At 38.2% G+C, this 25,761-nt stretch overlaps 1 protein-coding gene across 1 annotated transcript; it reads right to left on the bottom strand.

Moving 5' to 3' along the window:
- Positions 1-1,280: 1,280 nt before the first annotated feature.
- On the bottom strand, positions 1,281-25,060 carry raver1 (ribonucleoprotein, PTB-binding 1). The gene is made up of 14 exons (XM_067420716.1): positions 24,673-25,060; positions 22,843-22,909; positions 14,501-14,970; positions 9,431-9,622; positions 8,888-9,008; positions 8,693-8,787; positions 7,731-7,809; positions 6,627-6,829; positions 6,335-6,419; positions 6,088-6,230; positions 5,923-5,994; positions 5,703-5,822; positions 3,389-3,454; positions 1,281-3,252 (listed from the first exon to the last, which is right to left on the bottom strand). Exons 1-14 carry the CDS (start codon positions 24,982-24,984, stop codon positions 3,106-3,108), a joined length of 2,172 nt encoding a protein of 723 aa, XP_067276817.1. The 5' UTR covers positions 24,985-25,060; the 3' UTR covers positions 1,281-3,105.
- Between the last annotated feature and the right edge of the window lie 701 nt (positions 25,061-25,761).

Genomic DNA, 25,761 nt, shown 5'->3' with positions numbered 1-25,761 from the left:
CATCAGTCCATAAAACCTTAGAAAAATCAGTCTTGAGATATTTCTTGGCCCAGTCTTGACGTTTCAGCTTGTGTGTCTTGTTCAGTGGTGGTCGACTTTCTGCCTTTCTTACCTTGGCCATGTCTCTGAGTATTGCACACCTTGTGCTTTTGGGCACTCCAGTGATGTTGCAGCTCTGAAATATGGCCAAACTGGTGGCAAGTGGCATCTTGGCAGCTGCACGCTTGACTTTTCTCAGTTCACGGGCAGTTATTTTGCGCCTTGGTTTTTCCACACGCTTCTTGCGACCCTGTTGACTATTTTGAATGAAACGCTTGATTGTTCGATGATCACGCTTCAGAAGCTTGGCTATTTTAAGACTGCTGCATCCCTCTGCAATATATCTCACTATTTTTGACTTTTCTGAGCCTGTCAAGTCCTTCTTTTGACCCATTTTGCCAAAGGAAAGGAAGTTGCCTAATAATTATGCACACCTGATATAGGGTGTTGATGTCATTAGACCACACCCCTTCTCATTACAGAGATGCACATCACCTAATATGCTTAATTGGTAGTAGGCTTTCCAGCCTATACAGCTTGGAGTAAGACAACATGCATAACGAGGATGATGTGGTCAAAATACTCATTTGTCTAATAATTCTGCACTCCCTGTATAGTGTGCATACATTCATTGGTGGAACAAAAAGCTCTCGGACTAAATATAAAACATCTTAAACTGTGTTCAGAAGATGAACGGAGGTCTTACGGGTGTCGAACAGCATTAGGGCGAGTCATTAATGACAAATATTTGGGTGAACTGCATCAAGCCACTCCCATAATATCTGTCACCACTCAAATAAATGCACGGTTTAGATTAACAGTGCAGCATGTGTAAATAAAATGATGTTAACACAAGTAGTTATTCCATCAAATAAATCTGCTACATAATTTTTCAAATTAATGTATTTAAAATTGTTATCGCGCAGAATTTAGTAATAAATTCTTGTAATAAAGTAGTAGTGGCTGGAACAGATTTTAACTTCCCTTTGAAATCACCATGAGACATGCCCAATCCTGGAGGGCCACTGTCCTGAAGAGTTAGATCCAACCCCAATTAAACAAACCTGAACCAGCTAATGAAGGTCAAGGCATGCTAAACTTCAATGCAGGTGTTTGGAAGCAATTTGGAGCTAAACTCTGCAGGACAGAGTCCCTCCTGGATAGAGTTTGGACACCCCCAATGCGGTCCGTTTAATGTAGTTGATATGCACAATTGATGAACCACACAAACATCATGAAGATGAACTTAAATAACATTTACTTGTTCAAATGTCACAAAAACAGAGCAGTAGAGCTGTACAAAAGGAAAGAGTAATTGGTGATGAGGAGTTCATTTAATACATCTGAAAGGTTTAGTTCATGTCACACAGCAGTAGCAGCTCTTACCACGTATCACACATGAAAAATCATTTACAAGATACTGCACTGTGCAATTTCACTCAGATGGATACAAAATACGGAGCAGCAATTTTGATACCATTACAGACTAGAAGAAATATAAGAACACGAGTTCAAGACTCCAGAGAAGAAATATAATCAAACTCAAGCATGTACACTGCAAATAAAGTTAAATGTTGTCGAGGCTCACAGTATGGAGAGATTACAGTAAACACTGCCGTTTTTAGACACACAAGTAACTCCGTATTCCATCGTAAGCCGCAGTACAAGTCAGAGGTAATGCGTTATCACAAATCAAAATGTCAACCAGATTAATAAGTCACACACAGACCAAGTACTCAATCATACGTCAATCACATTCCAGTCTGCGGAAGCTTCTTCCCTTCTGGGGCACAGCAGTTAAAACCACAGAGGGGAAAAAGGTACTCACAGTTACAACGGTAAAAGTAAAAATGTCACGCTAGGGCACAGGTCCGGCCTGCTTCACACTGTTGGCTCTCGTTTTAAAAGAAAGGAGAAAAAAATATATATGGAGAAGTGCCAACTGAAAAGCTAACTGGCTCCCTCTGCTGGTCTGCAGAGGAGAAGCACCTAACGGAGGACACGAGGAGAGCGAGTGCGAGTGTGTGTGTGTGTGTGGAAATACAGAAGCAACAGCAGGCATACTGTGCTTTCAGCAGTACTCCGAGCCTGGCGAGGGGAGAACGGCAGCCCTTATATCTCCAACCAGCTGGGGCTTCATAACGTGACGGCTGAGACACTAACGCTTCGCAACAGCAAAACTGTGCAGGTTTAACGAGGTCAAAGAGAGGTGTGAAAGCAGGCAGAAAACAAGAATGAGCGTGAACGAGCATTACGGGTGACGAAAGGACAGATTCTGGAGGATGAATATACATGATCCATATCCTCCAAGTGCAACGCTCAATCAAGCCATTTTACAGCTTGACTCTGTAAAACGGGATGAAAGGATGGAAAGTAGTGCAACAAAAACGGTGCGTGGTGGGGAAAAACTATTTTGAGAATAACACTAACCCAGAGCTCGTCATAAAGACACAAACAGGTGACTCACTGAAGAGAACAGACAACTACCATATCCGTTGCACAGATACATGATATTCAAAGCATGCAAGGCTTGGCACTTGTATGTGAGTGTTTGTAGTGGAGAAGCATTTTTAGACAACTGAACAACTATATACACACACACACAACTAACAAGAGGCATAGCAGAAAAAGGCTATCGTCCTGCTTAATTATTCAAAATAAACCAAATTAAAAAAATAAAGCCTACAAAATAGGCCTAATCAGATGAACAAGACAGGAACCCTATCCTTTTGTTGTGGTGTTTGTTGCATCTTTGGGTTTACAAAAATGTAAAAAAAAGAAAACAAAATTAAAACAAAATTAAAAAGGCAAATAAAATAAAAAAAGACTATTTACATACACATTGAAATTATATACACACACAAACTATAGCAATCATCCATGTGACCAATCATCTAAACTTCCTGGTCCTCCGCTGGTTCCAATTGGTTTCTTTCCCAAGCGAACTCGATGACGGTCCACTGCTCTTTCACGCTCTCTTTTTCACACACACACACACGTAAAGGTGGTATTGAAGTAGCCATCCCTTTGAAAGCTGGTGGTTTAGAGGAAGCCATCAAGTGCTGGTCAAAAGATGCGTTTGCGTTTCAGGTAGGAGTCAGCATAGTGCCCCCCGAGACCCTGAGAGTGCTGACCTACATAGCCGCCTTCTGGACTGGGCTCAGGAGACGGGATGAGACGGGAGAACAGACGCTTCTGCCCGCCGATGGGAGTCTAAACACAGGCAGAAAATCAAAATGAATCGATGAGCCGTACTAAGAATACCTGTTGAAAGGTTCCTGGCACACTTATACAATAATTGACAAGGAACAAATATAGAAGCTAGATATCAGGGCTGGAGATGGCCTACCTTCATACCAGCACCAGGTGCTGCAGGAAAGAGACTGGAATGAGTCACTGGAGGCATTCCAACAGCCTGAAGAAACACAATCACTTATATTCAACTTTCTTACATATTTTATGGCCATCTATGCACAATCATAAGATGGATATTATGTAATAATGAAATGATGTAAAAGATTTCACGCTTCATAAATTCTGAAAATGGATTTAAGAGCTTTTGAAAATGGATCCAGACAAGTGATTATGCTTGCAGCCAACTGTCAAACAAGTCACTTTTTGTTGGGCATCACGGGCCACTTTTAACCCCTTAAGCCCTGAAAGTATTTTTAGTTTTTTTTGACATACACAACTTTAAAGGGTTAGATCACCGAAACATTACAATTTGATGTTTATCTGCTTACTCCGAAGACATCCAAGATGTGTTTGTTTCTTCAGTAGAACACAAATGAACTCCAACCGTTACTCGTATTATGCATGTCAATGGGGTGTTTTCTGTGTGTAAAAACCACACAGACATACGAATCCATATTAAACCCTGTGGCTTGTAACGAAACATTGATGCCTAAAGACACAAAATGATCGTTTTTTGTGAGAAACAACAGTATGTTTTTTTTTTATACCTCATATCAGACGAATCTCATCTAGTATTCCCAACAACATGACTTCCGTCTAAGAAGTTCAAAAACCCAACGCAAATCAGAGATATATTTACATAGATGCATCCACACAGGCTGGGTTTTATCCTTCTTCGATAGAAGTAATAGTGCTGGGATACTAGATGAGATTCGTTTGATTTGAGGTAACAAAATAATGAATACTGTTGGGTTTCTCGCAGAAACCAATCGTTTTGTGTCTAAGACATCAGTGTGTCGCCATGACCCCCAGGGTTTAATATGGATTTGAATGTCTGTGTTTTTTACCCTCATAGAAAACACTCCATTGACATGCATTATACGAGCAATGGTTGGAGTAAAAAAAATAATCTTCATTTGTGTTCTACTGAAGAAACAAACAAACCTATATCTTGGATGCCCTGAGGGTAAGCATCACATTTTCAGGTGAACTATCACTTTAAAGACTAGCAACTTAAACTATAGCAAGGAGAGTCAAACAGTAGGTATCATTTGTCACCAAACTTTTTATATTTTTTTAAAATATAATTATTATACTTGGATAATTTATTGCTGAGAAAGTGATAAAGACTAATACTTTTAAAGCTTAGAATCTCAGCTTTCCAATGCATCTATCAACTCTTAACGAGCGCAGTGTTATTCATCTAAACCGGAGCGTACTGATAGTGGGCGCCCTCTAGCTGCTATAAAAAGTGATTGGCTGTATTTTTCAAAGCTGCATGGATCAACAACATCTGTGAGCAATATCTTGTGATTGACAGAATGGAGTATGGTGATTTTTAACTCAATTCAATCAGGAACATCAAATTAAGTAATGATGTGCCGTTTTCAACAATTGGAGCATGTTGCATGAAGTTACAAGCCTAAACGCCACTTTAGAGCTACTGTTAAGCTTGTGGTCCTGTGAGGTTATAATGTGTTATACTTCCATGAGTAATAACCGGATATGAGTGATGGATTATGGTGACTTTGGTCTCTTTAATTGTGAAATTAACTGTTTATTTAGCTTATGTGCTCCTGTCACGTTAGGGGTTATAAATCTACCTGGGAATAACTTTCGATCCAAGTGACAGATTATAGCCTTTTAATCGTGAGTGTCTGCTGAAAGGATGTAAGGATGTGCCACTTTTAACGATCAGAGCATGTTTCATGAAGTTATAAGTGTAAACGTCAAAACTAAGCAACTGTTATTTTTTGTTATCTCTTCGTGTTTTTTTTTTGTGTGTTATGATTCAACAAGGAACATCATCTAAAAGACTAAAAATCTGCTGTAAAATCTAAAATCTGCTGTGAATAATTATTTTGCTATTTTTCATGAAGTTACGAGTGAAAAACGCCACGTAAATGCCACATTTGAGCTCTCATAAATGCATAGAAACACAAAAGGTCTTTAAGAAATTCTGACAATATAAATAAATATATTACTGTTCTAGAGTAGACTTTAGCTACATCTTAAGGTAGTAATAATGTCACATTTGAACTAAGAATAGTACAAAATAAAAAATCCTATTTTTAAGCGCTTGGTTTGACAAAAGCAGTTTAATTTCAAATGATTAAAAGAATGTTTAATGCCTTCACTTGACTAATAAAAAAACAGAATTTACCCCCAAAAAACATTCCATTAAGGTGCCTTGTTTGTCATGGCAGGAAAAGCCCCAATATCATGGTTTGACAGTGGCCTTTGAGTACCTTATTGAGCTGGGTGGAGGGAATGCTGGTATGGGCGCCAAAGCTGAAATAAGACTGTGGAGGGCTGGGTGGATAGCTGAAAGGAGAACCTGTGTCACCAAAACCTGTGTGTCTGGAGAGCTTGAGAGCCAAAAGAGACAGACAATTATGACTTTCACACGAGTCCAATCTTGGAACAGAAGCCTTCTGTTAGTGTCAATGGAGGGAGGTGAGGCAGTACCTGCAAACCGTAGCCGGGAAACGCTGCATTTTCCAGAATCTCCTGCTGTTCATACAAGTGAGACAAAGGGTCCTGTGGATTGGGTACAAACAATGACATCCAATCAGAAAAGGATATTGAGGCAGACATACATTCAGGGAAGCTACTCTTGACACACAAGCCAACCTGATGTAGAGGAGGAAACTCTGGTGTGCAAGACTCCTGGAAGCGTAGGCTATAGTTTGAGTGGATGCTGTGGTTTGGGCGTTGGTTAGAAGCGCTTCCAATCTGCGTTTTCTTCCTGTAGGGGTGAGCTCTGGAGCTGGCACCTAAATAAACGTCATGCTTCAAGAAATGCAACAAGATAAAAAGGAAAAAAAAAAAAAACGTAACAAAATAAAAAAGGTGCATGAAGCACCACAAGCAGACTGACCTGAAGATGGGAATATGCTAGGAGCACTGAGAAAGGGGTTCTGGGATACACCAACTTCTTTGGGAGGCTCACCTAATATAGACACCTTGAGGAAAAGAAAAGCACAGAATATACAAACCTGCTGTAGACTCTTTAGCAACGCATTGAACACTAACAGGACTGAACAGCTCACACCGAAACAAAAGCAAATTGAAGCAATTTCAAAGCTCTCCTCTGAGAGTTCATGGCAGTAAGTGTAGGCTACATGAGAAAATAAATGTGCACAAATAGCAGCAGCCATTAGAAATCTCACCCCTGGTAGAGCCGGCCCATCTGCTCCTAACATCCCAGTCAGGAGGGGCATGCTCATTCCCTGCAGTGCAGCAGAGGCTGCTGGGGGAAAGCCAATCGGGGTGGCTGGGGTCTCGGTCTCTCTCCCAAGATGTCGATTTAGGGATGGCTGTTTGATGGGGCCAAGCGGCTCATTCTGCAAGCCCAGTGTTGGAGCAATAGCGCCTGAATGAAAATAAATTCAAAGCAGCACATTAAACCCTACAAGAATGAGCTGGATTTGGAAACCCCATATTTTGCTATCCAGAATCAGGTAATCCATGTAAAAGCAAAATTGGATAGGATCACCCTGATCCAGATACACACTTTTTCAGATTACTAGATCTGGATTACTGGTGCTCTAATAATAATAAAAAACTGGCCTCAGTTGATTGGCCTCAATTTTAATCAAGTGGCGCAAAGGTTTTATTTACAACATTTTAATCTCCAATGTGTGATCACGAGAACACCACAACGCATCCGTGTTTCGTTGACATTATTGCATGAACACACTTTGAAGATTAATATTTTCGAAATAAAGCGATGTGTCATGTTTTGTGTGCAAAGCACTTGTATTGCACCATAAAAATGAGGTTAAACCACTGGAGTCACATGGATTACCATTTTAAGCCCCAGAAATACAGTAAAGACATCATTAAAGGTTTAATTCAGCGATTTAGCATATGGCTTTTTATCGGTAAAAACCTGGGAGTATATTCGAATGATCGAAATCTCTCAGAATTTATTAATGTGCATAAAAAAAATGCATGTGCATTTCAAAAGATGAACAAATGTCTTAAGTTTGAAATGACATGAAAGTGAAAAAAAAAAATGTGGTCAACATATGCAAATGTTTTACTTTAGGAACAGTTATAGAGTAGTTCCATGGTACTAGTCACAGCTGCTTTTTGGCACTGAAGCCAAGTAAAATGACTGCTACCAAGGCTAGTTTCTCAAAAAACAGAGAGACAAACTTGGATGATTCAAAAAGTGCAGTGCCCCTGACGTTTCCATGTTTTTCCAAGCCTGAGGGAATCCGGTCCCAGTAAATAAGTGCAACGAACAGACCATTACAAAAGTGAGATACCTTGAGGCATCTCTCCCAGCATGTTAATGCATTGTTGGATAGGAAGAGCAGCCAGAGGATTTTCACTCAGCAACCCAGCCTGTGAAGAGAAAGTATTTGATATTTTTATAAAATCCTTCAGAAACTGACAGTGGCTACATTTACACGCAACGATATCTATTAGTAATCGGATTGACAGCTCAATCAGACTGAAATTTCGTTCAGATTAAAAGGGGTGGTTTATTCCGATCGAAAGGACATGTAAACACTTGATCGGATTGAAAACCGAAACTGAAAGGTCTGCGCATGTGCAATGACATAAAATTGGATTAATGACGTGTGGGAACGACCGGTTCTTCCTGTTACAGTTCCAGCCAGGTACAGCACAGAATGATTAAAAACCGTTCTGGACATGGTTGTCAAACATGCTGACAGAATCCAGGAAATGACGCTGCCAATTAGGATTGGTCAAATTTCTGTTGCCTGGCTACCAGTTTCTTTGCTCTATTTAAGCGATGCAAACTAAATAAAAGAAAAATCTGTGATCGTGCGCTAGAATGCGGTCGTTATTTACATCTCATATCATCAGTAAACAATTTATTCAGTCTAATTGAAACAAAAGTTGTGCATGTAAACATAGCCATAGTCAGATACAACAGTTAAAGAGGGATGTAAAAGGGACTCTAAGGCAAAATAATGTAATACTTCAACAGAGGTTGCTAACTAATCACTTGGGCTCAAAGCCTTGATCAGCAGTAGAAAAAGTTTGACTACTAAAAAGCACAGAACCACACCACACCCACACAGAGGAACCACTCACACAAGGAAGGAGACTGCACTCTTTATTGTGCAGAATATGTGCCCAAAGAAGAGGATTCCCTAAAAGAGCTTGCTGAGAGGGGAAAAGAAGAGAGTGAGGGCTATAACACATGCTGCTGGGACAGTGGGGGGTGATGAGGGACGAATGTAAGGATAGACGGTACCTGTTGGACTTGGTTCTGGAGCAGCAGCTGCATGAGTGCAGCAGAGAGGGCAGGGTTGCCCAGCAGAGGTACGGAAGGCGCAGCCCCCAGCAGGCCTGCATAGGGAGAGAAGAGTGACAATCAAACCCATTGTCTGGACGAGAACTCAAACCCACCCAAGAAAGCCAACGCAAGAAAAACAATTCGAATAAGCACCTTGTTTATGCCCTGGGTTGAGAGACGCCAACATCATTTTTAGTGTGGCAGGGTTATTGAGCCCAGTAAGAATCTGTATGGCATTAGGTTCAGGAAGGAGACCTTTCCCTCGGTTCAAGGCCTGCAGAGGTACGGGATGACATTTACATGAGCATGTAAAACCACAATAATAGCACTTATTCTATTCGGATTTAAGGAGTCACCATTATAACATATGAACAGTCAGTCACTAAATTAAATAACATTAAAAAAAAGTGTGGGAAAATCAGAGAACCGAATGCAAAATATCCCCTTTTCTTCCACAAAATGTGTGCTTTGGTAACTTTAAACAAAAAGTATGATTAATATTTTAGTGGGAGAACAACAAAAAAAAGTCACCGGCATAAGCGTCAATAAATAAATACGAGAGGCTTATTGCCTGTCAAGATTTATAACAAAACACACTGCATTTGCTTGTAATCATTCGATTAATTGGCGTACATGCAGAGGTTCCATTTGTGAAGGATTTGTTTTTCCACAGAGAAGTGGGGTGTGGGGATCTACCATGGTCTGGGCGGCAATGAGGGCAGCTAACATGCTCCTTCCCGGTGGTCCTGGGGCGCAGAAGGAGACGCGTATGCGAGTCCCGCCCAGAGATCTTCCATCAGTCAGCCGCTGCACATCCTCAGCCATCTCAGGAGTGGAGAAATCGAGCACTGCAAACCGCCGAAAACTACAATCCTGACCCTGAGCAAGCTATGAGGAAAAGAAATAGATTTTACTTTTTTAAAAAAAAGATACGAGTCAACCCCAATTAGCCAACTTTTAGGGATAGTTCACCCAAAAATGATGCCCATACATTGGTCAATATTAACCAAAACCGTTTAAGTTTGTAAGAAATAAATAATACATTTACCATTCCAAAATCCAAACGGAACAAGATTTGTTTGTAATGACCAAAGAGCGCAACTTCAAGAAATTTGATTCTGCTCAGAAACAACTAGGGTTGTCACAAATCCTCCAATTTAATAGGAGTACTAGATTAAAACATCAATCCTCAATCCTTGAGTAACAAAATACCAGAAGAGGCACATTCCAGTGACAAGAATACACAAACCACATTGCACATCCACTTTTTTGGGCTGCCATAAAGCTTGGATTAGCAAGAATTTCTCATATCTCTGAATGTATTAATCTGAAAGAAAAATGTCATACACCTAGGATGGCTTGAGGGTGAGTAAATTATAGGAAAATTGTAATTTGAGTGAACTATCCTTTTAAGACATGACTGACTGTCTTTACAAGGATACTTACCAAAAGGGCATTGACATTGCATTTAGGACAAGGCGTGTATCACTTTGCTTATGCACGTTCTGGCCCGGTCGCAGAGGGTGCGCACCGGCAGCCGCACAGGGAACAGCGCATTTCTCACAGCCTAATGCGCTTTTAATAACACTGTTTTATCATCAAGCACGTCTCTTGTTGTTTAGAAACCACAGACTACATTTTATTTATTCAGCCAATTTGGATAAGTTGGGCATAAGTTGGACTTTCCTGTAGCTCAACTAGTAGAGCGTGGCGCTAGCAAATGACAAGGTCATGGGTTCGATTCCCAGGGAAAGCAAGAAATGACAATAATGTAAAAATGTGTGCCTTGAATGCAATGTAAGTCGCTTTGGATAAAAGCGTCTGCCAAATGCATAAATGTAAATTAAAACATGCAGACTTAATGCACCATTCGTGACGGAGTCATTAAGATTATTGCAGCTTCATTTTCTCTGCTTCAAGTAGAATTGTGTTTAACAAGCAAATACAATGGGACTCTAAGACCTTGATTATATTATTGGAAAAATTGATTTAACAATTTTCCAAATGAGTAGAGCCTCATCCACATAAGGAAGGACAATCCGATACTCCCCTGAAACCTAAGGAATTAAACTGGGAACACAACTGATTTAATGAGAATTAACTTCCAAAAGCCTCTGCTAATTCCAAAACTAATTCTGCTAAAACAAAAATTCCAAGGCATTGTTGGAAATGGCACTTTTTGCCATGTTCCCCATGAAAAAGTGTCATTCCCAACAACGCCTTGCAGCCTGCTCGACATTTAACATATGAAAAAGGCAGAAGCTCACTCTCGTTCCAGAACGACCAGCTGACTGACAGCACCTGGGCTGGTCAGGTGATGGTCACCATAGAAACCAATGCACTTTGACATGGAACACTCAGCATGGTCTCATAAAAACAGGTCAGAGGTGAAAGAGCTGAACACAAAAATGGAAGAATAAAATGGAAATTCAGCTTTATAATTCAGTGAATCTGACAATGCCTGAAAACCAATAAAAGAAACTAAATTCTATGAGAATAGTCGACACACACCAGCTATAACGATAAAATTATTTAACTGATTGATGAACGATACAAACATTGACAGGCAATCAGAAGCCAATGTCATGCGATTTTAACCACGACAGACGATAGCCCAAAATCTCTACTGGTTGACAAATTTTTGTACACCCGTATACTGCCCACCCCTAGTTCTTAGTGTGAATGGGCCTCTGGGTCAAATGAAACAACGCTATGAGGCAGAAAAGCAGCCTGCTATTGTGCATGGTCATGATGATCTTCTTAAAGGACAGCTTTGTATTAAGAATGGACCAAAAAGTCATACGGTTTTGGAAAAACATGAGGGCATGTAAGTGAATGTTTCCATTTTTAAAAACACATCCATTAAGGGATTTAAAACACCAAATTTTGCGTGTTCTTGTGGGCGAAGGGTTAGTCAACAAACGGTTCTAGTGACGTCATTACATCCCTGCACTTCCTGCTGTAGTCCAAACCGGCCGTTCGCTGTAGGCTTTGAAAGGGAACTTCTGTTAAACAAAATATCTCGCTTGGCATTGAACTTTGAGCTTTATAATTTTACAGGTATTATTTATGCTCTAACAGCAACATTACACACTAACTAAAGTTTGAAAGAGGGAATCGCGAAGAACGGGACCTTTAAAGACTACTGGAGTGGATAAATGTCAGTCTTTCAGTGGATGAACGTTAGTAGAAACGGCAAAAAAAAAAAAAAGCAACATTTTGCAGTAAGTGGACCCAAGCAAGTAGAAGTTTAGAAGCTTGATTAAGGGAAGTGGGGGAAATCAATGTGTTGCATCAAAAAACTAAGGATTTCAAGCTAGTGGACGTGATGGTCAACAACAACCACCTTTTGCTGTACCCTGTAACATGTTATTTTTGCCAGTTATATAATTTTTCCAACAATAAAAAATAGCCGATTTTATAAAAAGGCACATGTTGCACTTATTTTTCTGAGCTCTGCACCATTCTTTACACAAGGCACTTTCATTAGCTGTACATTCAAAAGCACTCTAGAAATCATATAGCAGAAGGCAGATCATAATCCACCAGATAATTAGGTAAACAACCGCTACGAAACATGCAGAAAAAGAGGACCATGACTTCAAAATGAAAACTCCAGCGCTGGAGAAGTAATTAAACGGCATGTTGATTATCTTGCCATCTGCCCCTTTAGCAAGTGGATATAAAATGACAAACAAAATTGACCCCATTTACTTCCTTATTTATGCCTTAATTATTAGAGATTGTGTGCAATGTGCAGTGTACAATACAATTAAGGATGCACCATAGGGATGGGTCACCTTTTCAAATATTTGATTAGTTGATTTAATTATAGCATATCAAAAAGGTTGCGTGATTGTTTGAAAAAAAAAAAAAAAAAGCCCCCATGTTTTTGGTGCTTGTGGTGATGACATTCATGTAACCAGCTATAAACACATCTGAGAGATGTGTTTGTATTTAATTCAGACAAAGTACATCACGCATATAGTTCTACATTTTGAGCTAATCATTCATCATTGTAACAGCTTGTTTTATTAAGTTAGTAGCTATAAATATGATTAAAGTGTGATATTTAAATGACAAATCAATGAAAGCATGCAGCTTTGAAAGCACGAGTGCTGCGCATCTCACACACGTTACTGCTTGTTCTGATGTTTGGTGCACCTGGCGTTGAGAAAACTTTGAAATACACCATTAAAATAATCATATTTACCATGAAAAGAGTTCCGCGTCTTTATTAAAATCACAATGATTTCACGCATCCACATGCAATTTTTGGGAAGTTCATCACTGTATTATTATCGTGGGCACTTGAAAATACCATAAACATTTTTTTATTAACAATTATGAATTTTCATAAAGCCCTTAAGAATGCTTTGCCCATCAATCAACCGTATAAAATGCTCAACACTGCTGTATCGCAGTATACTGCGTCAAAGGGACATGCTCACATGTAAACAACTCCAACATGCATTTGCACGGCTGAACGAGTGATGGAGATGTGCTGAATGAAGTGCACATTCAATGACAGCAGACGGCGCTGATGGAACTGCAGAATGCAGCGGTTACCCCACAAACCAAAGCAACTAAGCTAGTGAAGTTTTTAAATGCTTCAAACAGCCATTCATTTTTGTAATCTCAATGTTGTTCATCACATTCACATTACAGATATATATATGGTTCTTAACTGCACCAAATACTTAACAGGGTATTTATTTCCAAACTTTTTTTCCCAAAACATTTTTATTTTCTTAGCTGGACTACATGCCCTAATGATTAGAAATGTTCTGATTATTTGTTATTGTTCATTAAAACTTTGAGACATACGGCTTTATTAGTTAACATGTTAAGTTATACCAAACTGACGATGAAAAATACTTACAAAATAATTAATTATTCGCTATGTAATTATCCTGTAAATGTAATAAATGTCTTGCATTTATATCCAAAGAAGTAACGGTAACTGGTTACAGTGTCCAGAGCGAATACGGGTAACGCTTTCCTGCAGAACATTTCTCTTACCTGTTAAAACTGAGTTTGTGCGGTTTCTTCATCATCTTAATTTTTAAATGTAGGGATTTAAACTGCCTTTTCCTTTATTGCATATAGCACAGATCTAGATGTATTCAAATATACCCAACAGTGTAAACATTATACTTGCTTTTGGGAGTAGGTGTGTGCAAACTTCGAGCCCTTTTTCTTAATGCAAGATCATAATGTCTTCAATACCTTAAAAGGTATAAGCATCTTAAATGATAATTTTAATGCACCTTACAATTATGGGGATTAAAAATAATAATAAAATAAAACTGCCTAATGTGATTACTACATTTCAAAAGGCTATGAGATTTCATTAAACGCGAGCCCTCCACATTTCAGACCTGACAGAGGCAGATCACACATCAATGAACAGCACATGTATGCCAAGCAATTGTTTTGAACTAATGCAGATCAATTACAATGTTTACTTTACAGTTTGTATATAGCAATGTGTTGCATAAGAATGCATATTTTGGGGCAACTCACAGAAAACATGTTTTTGTTTTTTAAAATGTAATACGTAGGGTGAAATGGGGAAAAGGTCTAGATATGCGGTTTCAAAAGTTTACTTGACACAAAAATGCTGCCAAAGATGCGAGACCTGAATACAACAGTCATCAAACATATATACGACACAAAACAACAAAAATCACCTAGTGTTTGTAAAAAATAAATAAGAAAAAATAAACTCTTACACACAGTAAGGGTCAAAATGCTCGTACCAACCTGGCAGAAAATAGGAGTGTGCGTGTCAGTCAACACACTGCAGAGATCTTGAGCGGTGAGGATGTTTTGAGGTAGTCGGTCCACACAGAGGCAGCGCGAATGCAGCATGGGATACGTGAGCGATCCAACCTCTGTCCAATGTACGTACAGCATACGTGACCCAAGCTGCTTCCCCAGCAGCTCGGACTTCGCCCTGGCTGCAGAGTCTTTCTTCATGTACTCCACAAAGCCATAGCCCTTCGAGTGGCCTGTGGCAGCACTGTGCACAAGGAAGCAGCGCTCAATGTTTCCAAAGGGGCGGACAAGCTCCTCAAACTGTTGCTGGGTGAACGCTCTGGGAAGGTTGGCGATGCATAGCAGAGCATCCGTCGGCTGCAGCTGCACAGAGATCTCACGGTCACGGAGAACATATTGGTGAAATTCCTTTATTGCAAACTGGGCCTGCTCACCGTTCAGTAGAGTCACAAAGGCTTGAATAAAAGAAGGAAAAAAAAAATGTTACTAAAAAATGTATGGCAACCATATGTATGAAAAAAAACAAACAAGAAGACATCTAAATTTCAAATGTTTGAGGTTGGAAAGTAGTCTTATGCTCACAAAGAAATATTTGATCAGTGTTCATTTATTCCTGTGATTGATCAAAGCTAAATTTTCAGCATCATTACGCCAGTCTTCAGCGACACAATCATTCAGAAATTCTAATATGCTGATTTGATTCTTCTAGTCATCTAGTAATTGTTAATTTAAGCAATTATTTGAATAATCTCCTTTTTTTTAATGGAAGGATATAGGCTAGGCCTGTTATCCACATATTAATTAAAATTAGAAGAACGAAATGTTTGATTTTGCATGTCGGTAACTCAAAGTTGTTGAGGTTTTTTTCCGTTATTTTGGCTTTGAATTTCGTTAATTTTCGATTTGTTTTTTTAATTAAAAAAAAAAGAAAGAACTGAATTTAGAAACAAATTATTTAAATGAAGACGGCGTTTGGAGTGAGTGCATGCAAAATAATCCATACTCTGAATCAACGGCCTTTGTGAGTGTAGGCTACACAAAAAAGTAGACAGTTTATAGTTATGTCTTGCAAATATATCTGGCTAAAAATGTCTTTAAAAAACTGTGAGTTATATCCGCTGCCAAAGGCTAAAGGACAAAGTCCATCACAATGCGCCGACTTCGTCGGCCATAGGTTAAAGAAAACCTAGCTTATTTAATTAGGGTTTGTTTAAATATTAGGCCTAGCCTATAATATTTTTTATTTATTTCATATGTTGATGTGTTATGTCTGGGTCATGTTCCGTTATCGCACTCAATTTAGGCACGCTGCATTCTGATTGGTTCAGATAGCATACTGGGAGACTGGTGCCAGGAGCGGGGGGAAAAAAATCATGCTATGAAGCGATTTAGAAATCGCACATGCTTAAATGGCGATTTTATTACGATTCCGATTAATCGCACAGCCCTACTCTAATGTTTTTTTCACTATAATCTGCAAATTTGGAACAAGAGATACAGGAGGTGTGGCTTTATTGCGACTTTACTTCCAGCTGATTGGTACAGTTTGTATGATGGCCCAGCAGTGCAGCCGTACTGAATTAAACCACAACGGAAGAGAGCCACAACACAACGGAAAAGCTCCCAACCCCGAGGAGGCTCTCTGAGTGCAATAAAGTTAGTTTTCCTTGCTCTATAGATTGGCCAGTCTTACAAAGATGTACACACTACGATCAGATTTAAGTGTGTAACCATTATATATTGACATGAAATAATTGTAATATTGTATTGTGGTACAATTCTGAACTGAGTTTTGCAGAGAAATGTTCATCTCGCAAATAAGAGTATTTCGAAAATCAATTAGCTGACATTATATTTCACATGTGCAAAGTCTCGTTTGCTTGCACTCTGATACCCACTCAGACTGCTCAACGGCTCGCTTGCTCAACACAACGTTATATGACAATTCCCGCCAATCAGAGATGAGACTGCTAAATTCTGATAGGCTGGCTTAACAACCTATCACAAGAATCCCTCTATTACTCTACAGCAGACAAGGAAATATACATGGAAAATCAAATTTAACACCGTTATAAAGTATTTGACTTTTATTTCCAAGTTCAAATGGTTACACACCTAAGATTTTCACTTACTGTTATATTTGCACATGTGTAATTGTTACCCACATAACTAGGTATTTTTTGCAGTGAGGAACAACAATGTGTGCATTTCAATGTGTATACTAACCTACACACATAGTATGTAAAATTAGTAATTCAGTATTTATTCTCTATTTTACAGTACAAATCATGAGTCATGACAATGCATAGTCTATGCAAAACCATCCAATGTATATTTGTCATTCTGAGTATATAGATATGATATGACAGGCATGGACATGCATCATTTTTATACTTCCTTTTATATTAATTTAGAAAAAATAAGATGCGTTGTCAAATGGTAGACATTTGAACTTGGAAATAAATGTCAAATACTTTAATGTGTTAAATTTGATTTTCCATGTATATTTCCACCATGTATATTTCCTTGTCTGTTGTAGAGTAGAGATGCACCGATTGTAATTTTCTTGGCCGATTCCGATTTCCGATGTTTTGTTAGCGAGATCAGCCGATATCGATTTTTGCTGATTCCGATTTTATTTCTAAGAACTATAACTGACAGCATGTACAAACAAAAATTCACTTTTTCTTCAAAGCAAAATTTTATTTGTATAGTTAAATAAATTAGTAAGTTTACAATAGGATCTCCTCTCACTTAAACAACTCTCAAAAAATAAGGGTTCTGTGCCAGGAAAGAATAATTGAAAATCAGTTGCTTTGAGACAAAACATTATAAATTGACCTTTTTCTCTTTTTTACTTGTCTTACAAAAGTCAAAAGATCCTATGAATGAACAAAACTGAAGTGCTCAATACTCCTCCAAATAATAGTTCAGTAATTGGGTAATAAATGTTGCCAGCTAGGGATGTCATAGTACCAAAATTACAGTAGTCTGTACCAATACCATAACGTTTTTATGGTACTCTGATCTTTTGCTAGTTTTATGAAAAACTATTTTTATGTCGCAAATAAGAATCTAGATTCTTCTGTAACTCCATTTTGTAACTAGCCTATACGCGACATAAAGTCCTGCAACAGCTTATCGAGACCAGGGCGGGATTGTGAAGGAGCGTCACCTGCGAGCCACACCGAGTCCTCTGAGGGAGCTCGGAGGCATATAAGGACAAGAGATCACCAGACCTGGATTTGACGTTGAGTTGCGTTTACGTTTTATTATGTGTGTGCGTGTGGCAGTTGTCCGTGAGGGGCTGCCCACGTTACTTTCGCTTTGTTTGGTTAAAGTCTTTTAAATGTTCGCCAGTTCCCGCCTCCTCTTCCCACTTGAACATACTGTATTACAATTTCTGTATTACAATTTCTATGTCCACATTACCATTACACATACACGCAACTACGATATGCCATTTGAACCATTACGTCACCACCACTGCGACAGTGCAACTTTTGTTGATGCCTCTCGTTAGCCCGGTCGGAGCGAGCGTTGCAGGAGTAGCAAGTAAAAGTAAAGTTGGTGAGTGGAGTATATGAAGTTGTTGACAACGAGTCTTTAAAGGCAGAGCCTCTTTTATTAGCCCATTCATGACACTGTTGATGTTGAGAGGCGCAAGGTAAAAAATAAAGCATTTTAATTTGAATGATTTTAGCGTGTGATTTATCACGGGCACGGGTCGGGTAACGGGCCAAATATTAACGGGTCTGGGCGGGTGCGGATTTAATTTTGATATTTTCAAAATCGAATCGCTTTGAATCAAATCTTTTTGAATCGAAAATCGATTATGAATTGAATCGTGGCCTCAATGATCGGAATCGAATTGAATCGGGAGATGGTAAAAGATTTCCACCCCTATAATCTATCCTAATATATTCTGTTCATTTAAAAATTATTTAAACTTATTTTGACGGGTTGCCATGAAGACCTTGGAGTGTCTGCGTTCATATGACGACAGTTTTCTAAATGAAACGGCAAACTCTAATAAAGTGATGGTTTAGATGCGTTCGGCTGGTCATCCAGCGCCATGAATTTCTTAATTTTCTTCATAAATGCATTTATGCTTTGGTCTTTTCGCTGCTTATACCAATGAAAGATAGGAGAGGCTGCTGACCTGTGGCTGGCTCTGAGCTCTGGCTAACCTTCTTCAAACTGGGCATGTTTCACATGGTGATGGAGTTAAAGGGGTACTTCAGTGCTGGGAAGATGAATCTGTATTTAAACTGGGTCAATGTAGTAGAAATGTGAAATTATTTTTGAATTTGGTGCCTTCTAGACTAGATTTTCTAGAGAAAATGTATTTTTGTCTCATGGGGATGAAAGACTACAATTCCCAGAATGCTTCGCTGCCCTGTTAGGCCACTCCCAAAGCCACCTACCGGATAACTGTGACTGAGTTCAAGACACTACAATTAAAAACTGAACGTGTGTGTTCAATATAATGAGTGAGTCACCGCGCGAGTATCACAGTACTGAGCACTAACTGCAGGAGTCAGATAAATGAGCTCTCGTGATGAGAGCTGAGGTAATCGCAACTACACTCGCGGCATACATTCACAAAGCGAGTTCAGTCTGGTGCGTTTCAGTTCATGCCTTTGCAAGCTTAACTTTCATAGAAAGTAATTAGAGAAGTTAGAAGACTTACATCGGCTCAAATCGGCCGATCGCCAGTCATGCAGAAAATCGGCCAATTCCAATCGGTGCATCTCTACTGTAGAGTAATGCAGGAAGTCTTGTGAGAGGTTGTTAAGCCAGCCTATCAGAATTTAGCAGTCTCATCTCTGATTGGCTGGAATTATGTAATATTGTAACGTTGTGCAAGCGAGCCGTTGAGTTGTCTGAGCGGGTATCGGAGTGCAAGCAAATGAGACGTTGCACATGTGAAATATAACGTCAGCGCACATCCAAATAAGCTTATTTTAAATGCAAAATTGATTTTCTTTCGCTCTAAATACTCTCTTATTTGCGAGACCAACATTTCATAAACATCATAAAAAAAAACTACCACTGACGTTGTTTACAGCACACGCTGCACATCTATACACCCTACAACCTGTCAAAATCACCGCAGCTTTAAAAAGCATTAAACGATTAATTTGTACAGTGAAAACTATACAGTGTTATTTTATATTTGATTACTTTATTAGATGTCTTTTGCAGGCCATTACCTGAACAGTCATTTTTGACTTTCCTGAGATTAAAGCACTATTTCACTTGAATTTTTGTTTTAGAGTATATTCATTTGACCATTTGTTTGTACTTTGTTTCTTTGTTCTTATCGTATGCATATAAAATATTTTATATTTGTTTTGTTTAACCTCTTAACCTGCAGGCCTATTTTTTTGTAGAATTTTCTGAAAACGACATACCCAAATAAAATCCGCAGCTCTTAAACCCTATGGTCTAAATTCATAAATCTGGTATTATTTTAAACTAGACACTCGAACTATTGTTACACAAGAGTCATAACTCAAAATAGTATAGGAATTGTATTTTTGAAGAAAAAAAAAAATATATATATCAGGAATTATCAACTCTATATGTTGACACCGATACTAAATCGATTCCAATCCGATACCAATGCAGTTGTTTAAAAATTATATGCAGAATTTCTATATCACAGTCTATTGAAATGATAATCACTCTTGTGAGTTAAACAATATAAATAAAGACATGTATAGTATATATAGGCTGGGCAAGTTAACGCCTTATCACGTTAACGCAATAATTAATTAACGCCAACAATTATCGCGCATTAACGTAGTCATTATTATATTGATAGCCCATTGCTCACTGCCTCTGAATACACAAACAGACAAACCATTGGTCACAGGAGAATAGCCTGCAGGGCTGTTTGTAAGCCAAGGGCTTGACATTCTTTGTCTGGGAAAAATACAATATTAAATGAAAATGATTCAGATTTTTTGTTGTTGTTATTATTATATTCAATGTAAACAGCGATTGATAGTGGAGTGCATCTCTGCCTCTGTCGCGTTGATGCTCGCGCTGCCTGTCTCTTTGTGAGACACATTCGTGGAGAAATCAAAACAAGTGAGCGGCAATATAAACTCACAGAAGAAACATACAGGGGTAAAACTGAGTTTTTTTGTAGTTGTTTTGTAGTTGCATATTTATGATTTATGATATTGTTAATAACAAGTCGACTTTGCAATCATGAATTGTGTAGCATTAATGGTGTAGTTCAATAGACAAGTAGCCTAATATTAAGTTAATCAATTTTTAGACCCTAACAACTTTTTTGTTTTGTTCTTTCACCCATGATTTCACTGACGGAAATAATTCCAAAGGAAAGCAACACTCGGCACAGTGTTTTGTTACTGAATGATTCAGCGTTTTGAATGAATCATTTGAATGAACGACTCAATGACTCACTCATTAAGACGATTACTTGCTTCCCACTATTGGTGGTTTAGTTTCATGTTTAAAAGTATGATTGCTAGGGGTGTAACGATACACTCGTTTCATGATTTGATATGCATTTCGATACTGAACTTATGATATGTATTTAGATATTTTAAGACAAAATAAAGTGTTTATGTACTTTTTTATTATTATATACTTATTATTTGTGTTTTATTATTAGGACCCACAAATATTATACATTATGTATAGTTGTTGTATGATTCTATGTAATAAGATTATTAATGTAATGTATGTCACTGAAACGCTAAACTAAATTCCCCCCCACACACACACACACATTAATCACACTTTCAATGCAGAAAGTGCATCTCTCCCCATGCCTGCTATGCCCTGCCTCTCCTGCTATTAATGCAGTAAGAATGAACCATCTGAAATGCTTTCAAATGCTTTATAATCATACCACTAAAACTTAATGTGATCTGGTGATTTAAATGATGTTTGTGCTATCACTAAGGAATGTCGCTTTAATGTTTGCGCCCTCACTGAGGAGTGATCAATGCAATCCGCTCTTTAGATGATCAATGCAATCCGCCACAGCTCTAATCGCAAGAAAGCTCGTCAAAATGACCGTTCTCAAACTGTAAACGTCATTTGAACGTCTGTGTTTACTACAGTATGTGTGTCGTGTTAATTATATTCGTCACAAAATTGTGTCTGTTCAGAAGACTAAAGAAGACTTGGATTAGACACTCGATAAGTTATTTTTACATGCCTTTATGACATTCTTTGGATCTTTTAAGTTTGAGATGAATGGACTTTATGAAACCTGAGGGATTTATGTCCCTCCATTTTTAAAGAATATCTTCATTTGTGTTTGGAAGTTAAATAAAATAAACAACATGATGGTGAGTACATGATGACAGTTTACATTTGTGGTAGCCTTCATTTGTGTTTGGGTGAATTAAACCTTATAAATAGGCCAACTACAGCAAGATGAGCCTTGGATAAAAACAACTCATTTAAATAACTGATAATAATCATAAATGTTTGTTGAGCATCAAATCCTCATGTGATAAATTAGTGACACTAAAGACTGGAGAAATGATAAAACCAGCTTTAATCATAGAAATAAATGACACTATACTATATATTCACGTAGCGAACAGATGATGTACATCAGAATTATATTTAACTGTATTACGTTTTTTACTGCATTTTATAATTAAATATATGCAGCATATAATTATATATATCAATATAATATTGAACCTTTCGGTATGGCCTTCATGGTTCAATACGCTCTGGTGAATTGCGTTTTTTTCCGTTTTGCATTTAATTATTTATTTCCACTTTTCTCAGTTTGAAATATTTCTTTAACAGTGTAAAAAGCTCAGTATGCATGAAACAGCATTTCAGCTTTAAGCGTTTTCTTTATGGAAGGAAAACGCTTACTTAAACGTGTTGCATTCATATTCATCTGCTATTCTGAACATATGCTTTATTAGTATGGCGTTTGCTACGTGTGGTTTGTTAATAACACGGTCTTCATTAAGCCACGTTAAGCTTTTTCACATTTTTCATGTTAAGCGCTTGAGAACGTCCCAGTGTTGCGATATTTTCAACTGATTCACGTAGATTATTTATTCATATTTTACATCTGCTTTTTAATATATATGATGCCTGAGACTGAAACTGAAATGTTAAATATGGTTTAATACTTCCAGGTCCCAAAAAAAAGGCTGAAGAAAAAAAAAAAAGGAAAAAAAAAAAGTGCTACCTTTAAAACACCATTATCCTGAACAGCTGATGCTAAATTAAGACTCAGGATGGTGTAAATGTTTCCAATATCCCCATTTAAAAACAAAATGTCTTCACTTAATAAGAGTCATACACACCTGTCCCTTTGTACTTGTCCACAAAGCAGTACTTCAAATCATAATTGCTTAACAGCTCATGCACCTCCTAAAGAAAAACAGAAAAAAGAAAAAAAAAAAGTCACCACAACAGAGGACTTTCATTCATTGAACAGTCACAGTGTCCTCCATTTCGCATGAATAATGAAAGTCACACAATAGATTCAGAATAAATTGAAAGGCTTGTCTCTCATCTCTATTCCTACAACTCATTTTGAAGGGTCACAAATATTGTTCTTTCAGTAGTTATGATTGAGGGCCTTATAAATGACTTTTGACAATGCCTTTTACTTTCATGCTTCCTACATGTTGCCACAATATGAACCAGCATTTTCTTTTAGTTTCAGTGAAAGCAAAACGTTTTGTTTCAGCGCCTTCTGTCCTTTGTCATCCTCACTGCTCCCATTCCGATCTGGAACAATACCAGAGCTGCACGCACGCACGCGCGCACACACACACACGTTTTTCCCCGTGAATCAAGCATTTTCCTAAGAGAACCACATCCACAAACAACAAGAACCAACTGACCTACATGAACTTTGGTGTCGTAATTGAATCTGCTGTGTCAATCTGAAGGCGTATAATCGGTTTGTGGCTTCGACCACACCGAACCATCCATGTCATCCAGTACTTCTGAACAGCATTGAGTGTAGTTAATTACCAAGTAATATAGTTACTTTTCCCTTGAAAATGTAAAGGGGGTTACTCTTAAATGTTCTTTAATTGAATGGCATTAAATACTGTAGAGACTATAGAACAACTCTAAATAAACAAGTGGATTAACAGCAAAATAATAATAGATTTTATTTATAAGGCATTTTTCATTCCCAAGAATCTCAAAGTGCTTAAATGTATGTTTTTAATGTAACCTTCTCCATTTACACTCTTTGGTCAGTTCAAAAATCATTTATCAAATTGTATATCGTTTACTAGAGCATTTACTTGCCATCCATTATATTGTTTAACTGGTGAAGGTTGATATGGGATTTAGAAAGTAATACGTAATCCACTGATTTTGAGAGTAACGTTAATTGCTACAGTAATCCAATTAACGTTACACCGTTGAAGATGAAATTACTAGTTACATTTTTGGAGTAATTTATCCAGCACTGCTCCTGAAGATTGAACACACTAGTGAAAATAAGAAAGGTAACGTACTTGTTACTAGTGGAATACTTTTTAAAAAATGTTTTATTATTTTTAAGTAGACAAATAAATAGTAATTGAGTGTTAAAACAGCTTGCCAGACTATGGTTAAATAGCACTCGTAACTTTATGGAAAATGTTTTTCATTCAAAAAAACAGTTTCATGTTAAGGCGTTAGATTTCCAGACTTGTTATAGCAATTAGTTATTAAATAGCTAGCGTTACTGACTTGTTAAAATGAAGTAGAGAACATACAACATTAATCTGCAGAAAGCTGCGCTTGTGAAGCATTTAACAGGTTAAGCATCCGGGCATTCAGCTCGCCTTAAATCAAACGGTCAAACAACAGATCAATACAACTAACGTTAACGTTACACAACTCCCATGGGTCTCGATCCCGTTACCGCGGCTCTTTAATGGCTGCGATGACACGAGGTTCCCGGTGTGGTGAACGCATCTCACAGAAACACTGATCATCCACCTTAACTTTGACACAATATATTACATTACCCACACCAAAACAGCGTAAAAATCTAGCTACGTGCCTTAACTACTGAGTCAGCGATAACCGAACAGGTGTCTGAATCAAGCTTGGGATGCACGGCCAAAAGTTCACTAAGTTAACGTTAACTTACATAAAACTATTGTTTGCTGTAACTTACATACCTGATTGCTGATATCAGCTGGGAGGTTCTTTATTATTATTTTTCGCCTATTATAAAACTCTCTTCTCGTTCTTTCCAAACGGCTGGCAATCTCTTCTGGACTGAGGGCCGTCAGTTCATCATCTAGCCGTCGCGAACAGTCGCTACCCGTCGGTGAACCCTCATCGACGGTGTCCGATTCAACTTGTTTGCCCGTTTCAAACTCCCAGTTTTCAGGTTCGGCTGCTTGCTCGTAACTTGTATAGAGTGGATTAGCACCAGTAAAGGATTTCTCGTCTCTGGCAGCTGAGCTAACGGACACTACGGCCGCCATGTCTCAGTATGTGTGGAAGTTTGTGTGCTCACACACTGCTCGTTTGCTTTGGCCAGTTTAAACAATACACACATGGGAGGAACTCGCCTGCTGATTGGGCGAGGGGAAATGCGTTTTTCTTTTCCGCACGAGGGGCGGGGCCAACGAGCCACCTCTCAAATTTGAACACACAGCATGCGGGTTGCCAGATACTCCTATTATTTAAAATATACTATACATACAAATTAACTTTTCTTTTGTTTTATTAGCCTCTCCGTTAGCGTTTTTTGCTTTTACTGTTTGCATTAAAACATTTAAATACCTGAACACATATTAAATGCATAACCTATTGTCCTAAACATACAATTCAATTAAAACCAAACCAAGTCAAAGCAAAAAATAGACAACCTATTACAGACAATCCTTGCTCTGGACTGCAGTAGAGAACCGTTTTTCGTACATTAATTACCAATAAACATCTTGGTGTTTATTAGTAATTAATTGTCAGTCCTCTGGTTTTACAATGCAGATGACAGCAGATTACATAAAAGGGGGATTGCCATATCAGGTTAAAAACACTCAATGGGCCTCATGGTTCCTAACAATGAGGGTTCACAATGTAGTTTTTGTGAAAATGTGCTATAGGTTTGTATAGCTGGTAATGTATATCTAGAGCTGAGGTACCTAAGGTACCAAAGTCACGCTGAAATTAATAGTAGCAACAGATTTTGTCTTCAGTATCGTGACATCTGAGTCTATTGGACTATTGAACAAGATAAAACAAACGTTGTGGAGTCA

This window comes from Pseudorasbora parva, chromosome 2, assembly GCF_024679245.1.
Source record: "Pseudorasbora parva isolate DD20220531a chromosome 2, ASM2467924v1, whole genome shotgun sequence".
Classification (NCBI taxonomy): domain Eukaryota; kingdom Metazoa; phylum Chordata; class Actinopteri; order Cypriniformes; family Gobionidae; genus Pseudorasbora; species Pseudorasbora parva.
Note: the sequence above shows the minus strand (reverse complement) of the source record. Positions and strands in the feature narration are given on the sequence as shown.

Coding starts and splice junctions, on each gene's coding strand:
- raver1 (XM_067420716.1), bottom strand. CDS start 24,984: ATGGCGGCCGTAGTGTCCGTTAGCTCAGCTGCCAGAGACGAGAAATCC. Junction 7,810..8,692: donor TCCAGAACCAAGTCCAACAG/GTACCGTCTATC, acceptor TTCTCTTCACAG/GCTGGGTTGCTGAGTGAAAA. Junction 3,455..5,702: donor CCTCCACCCAGCTCAATAAG/GTACTCAAAGGC, acceptor GTGTTTCTTCAG/GCTGTTGGAATGCCTCCAGT.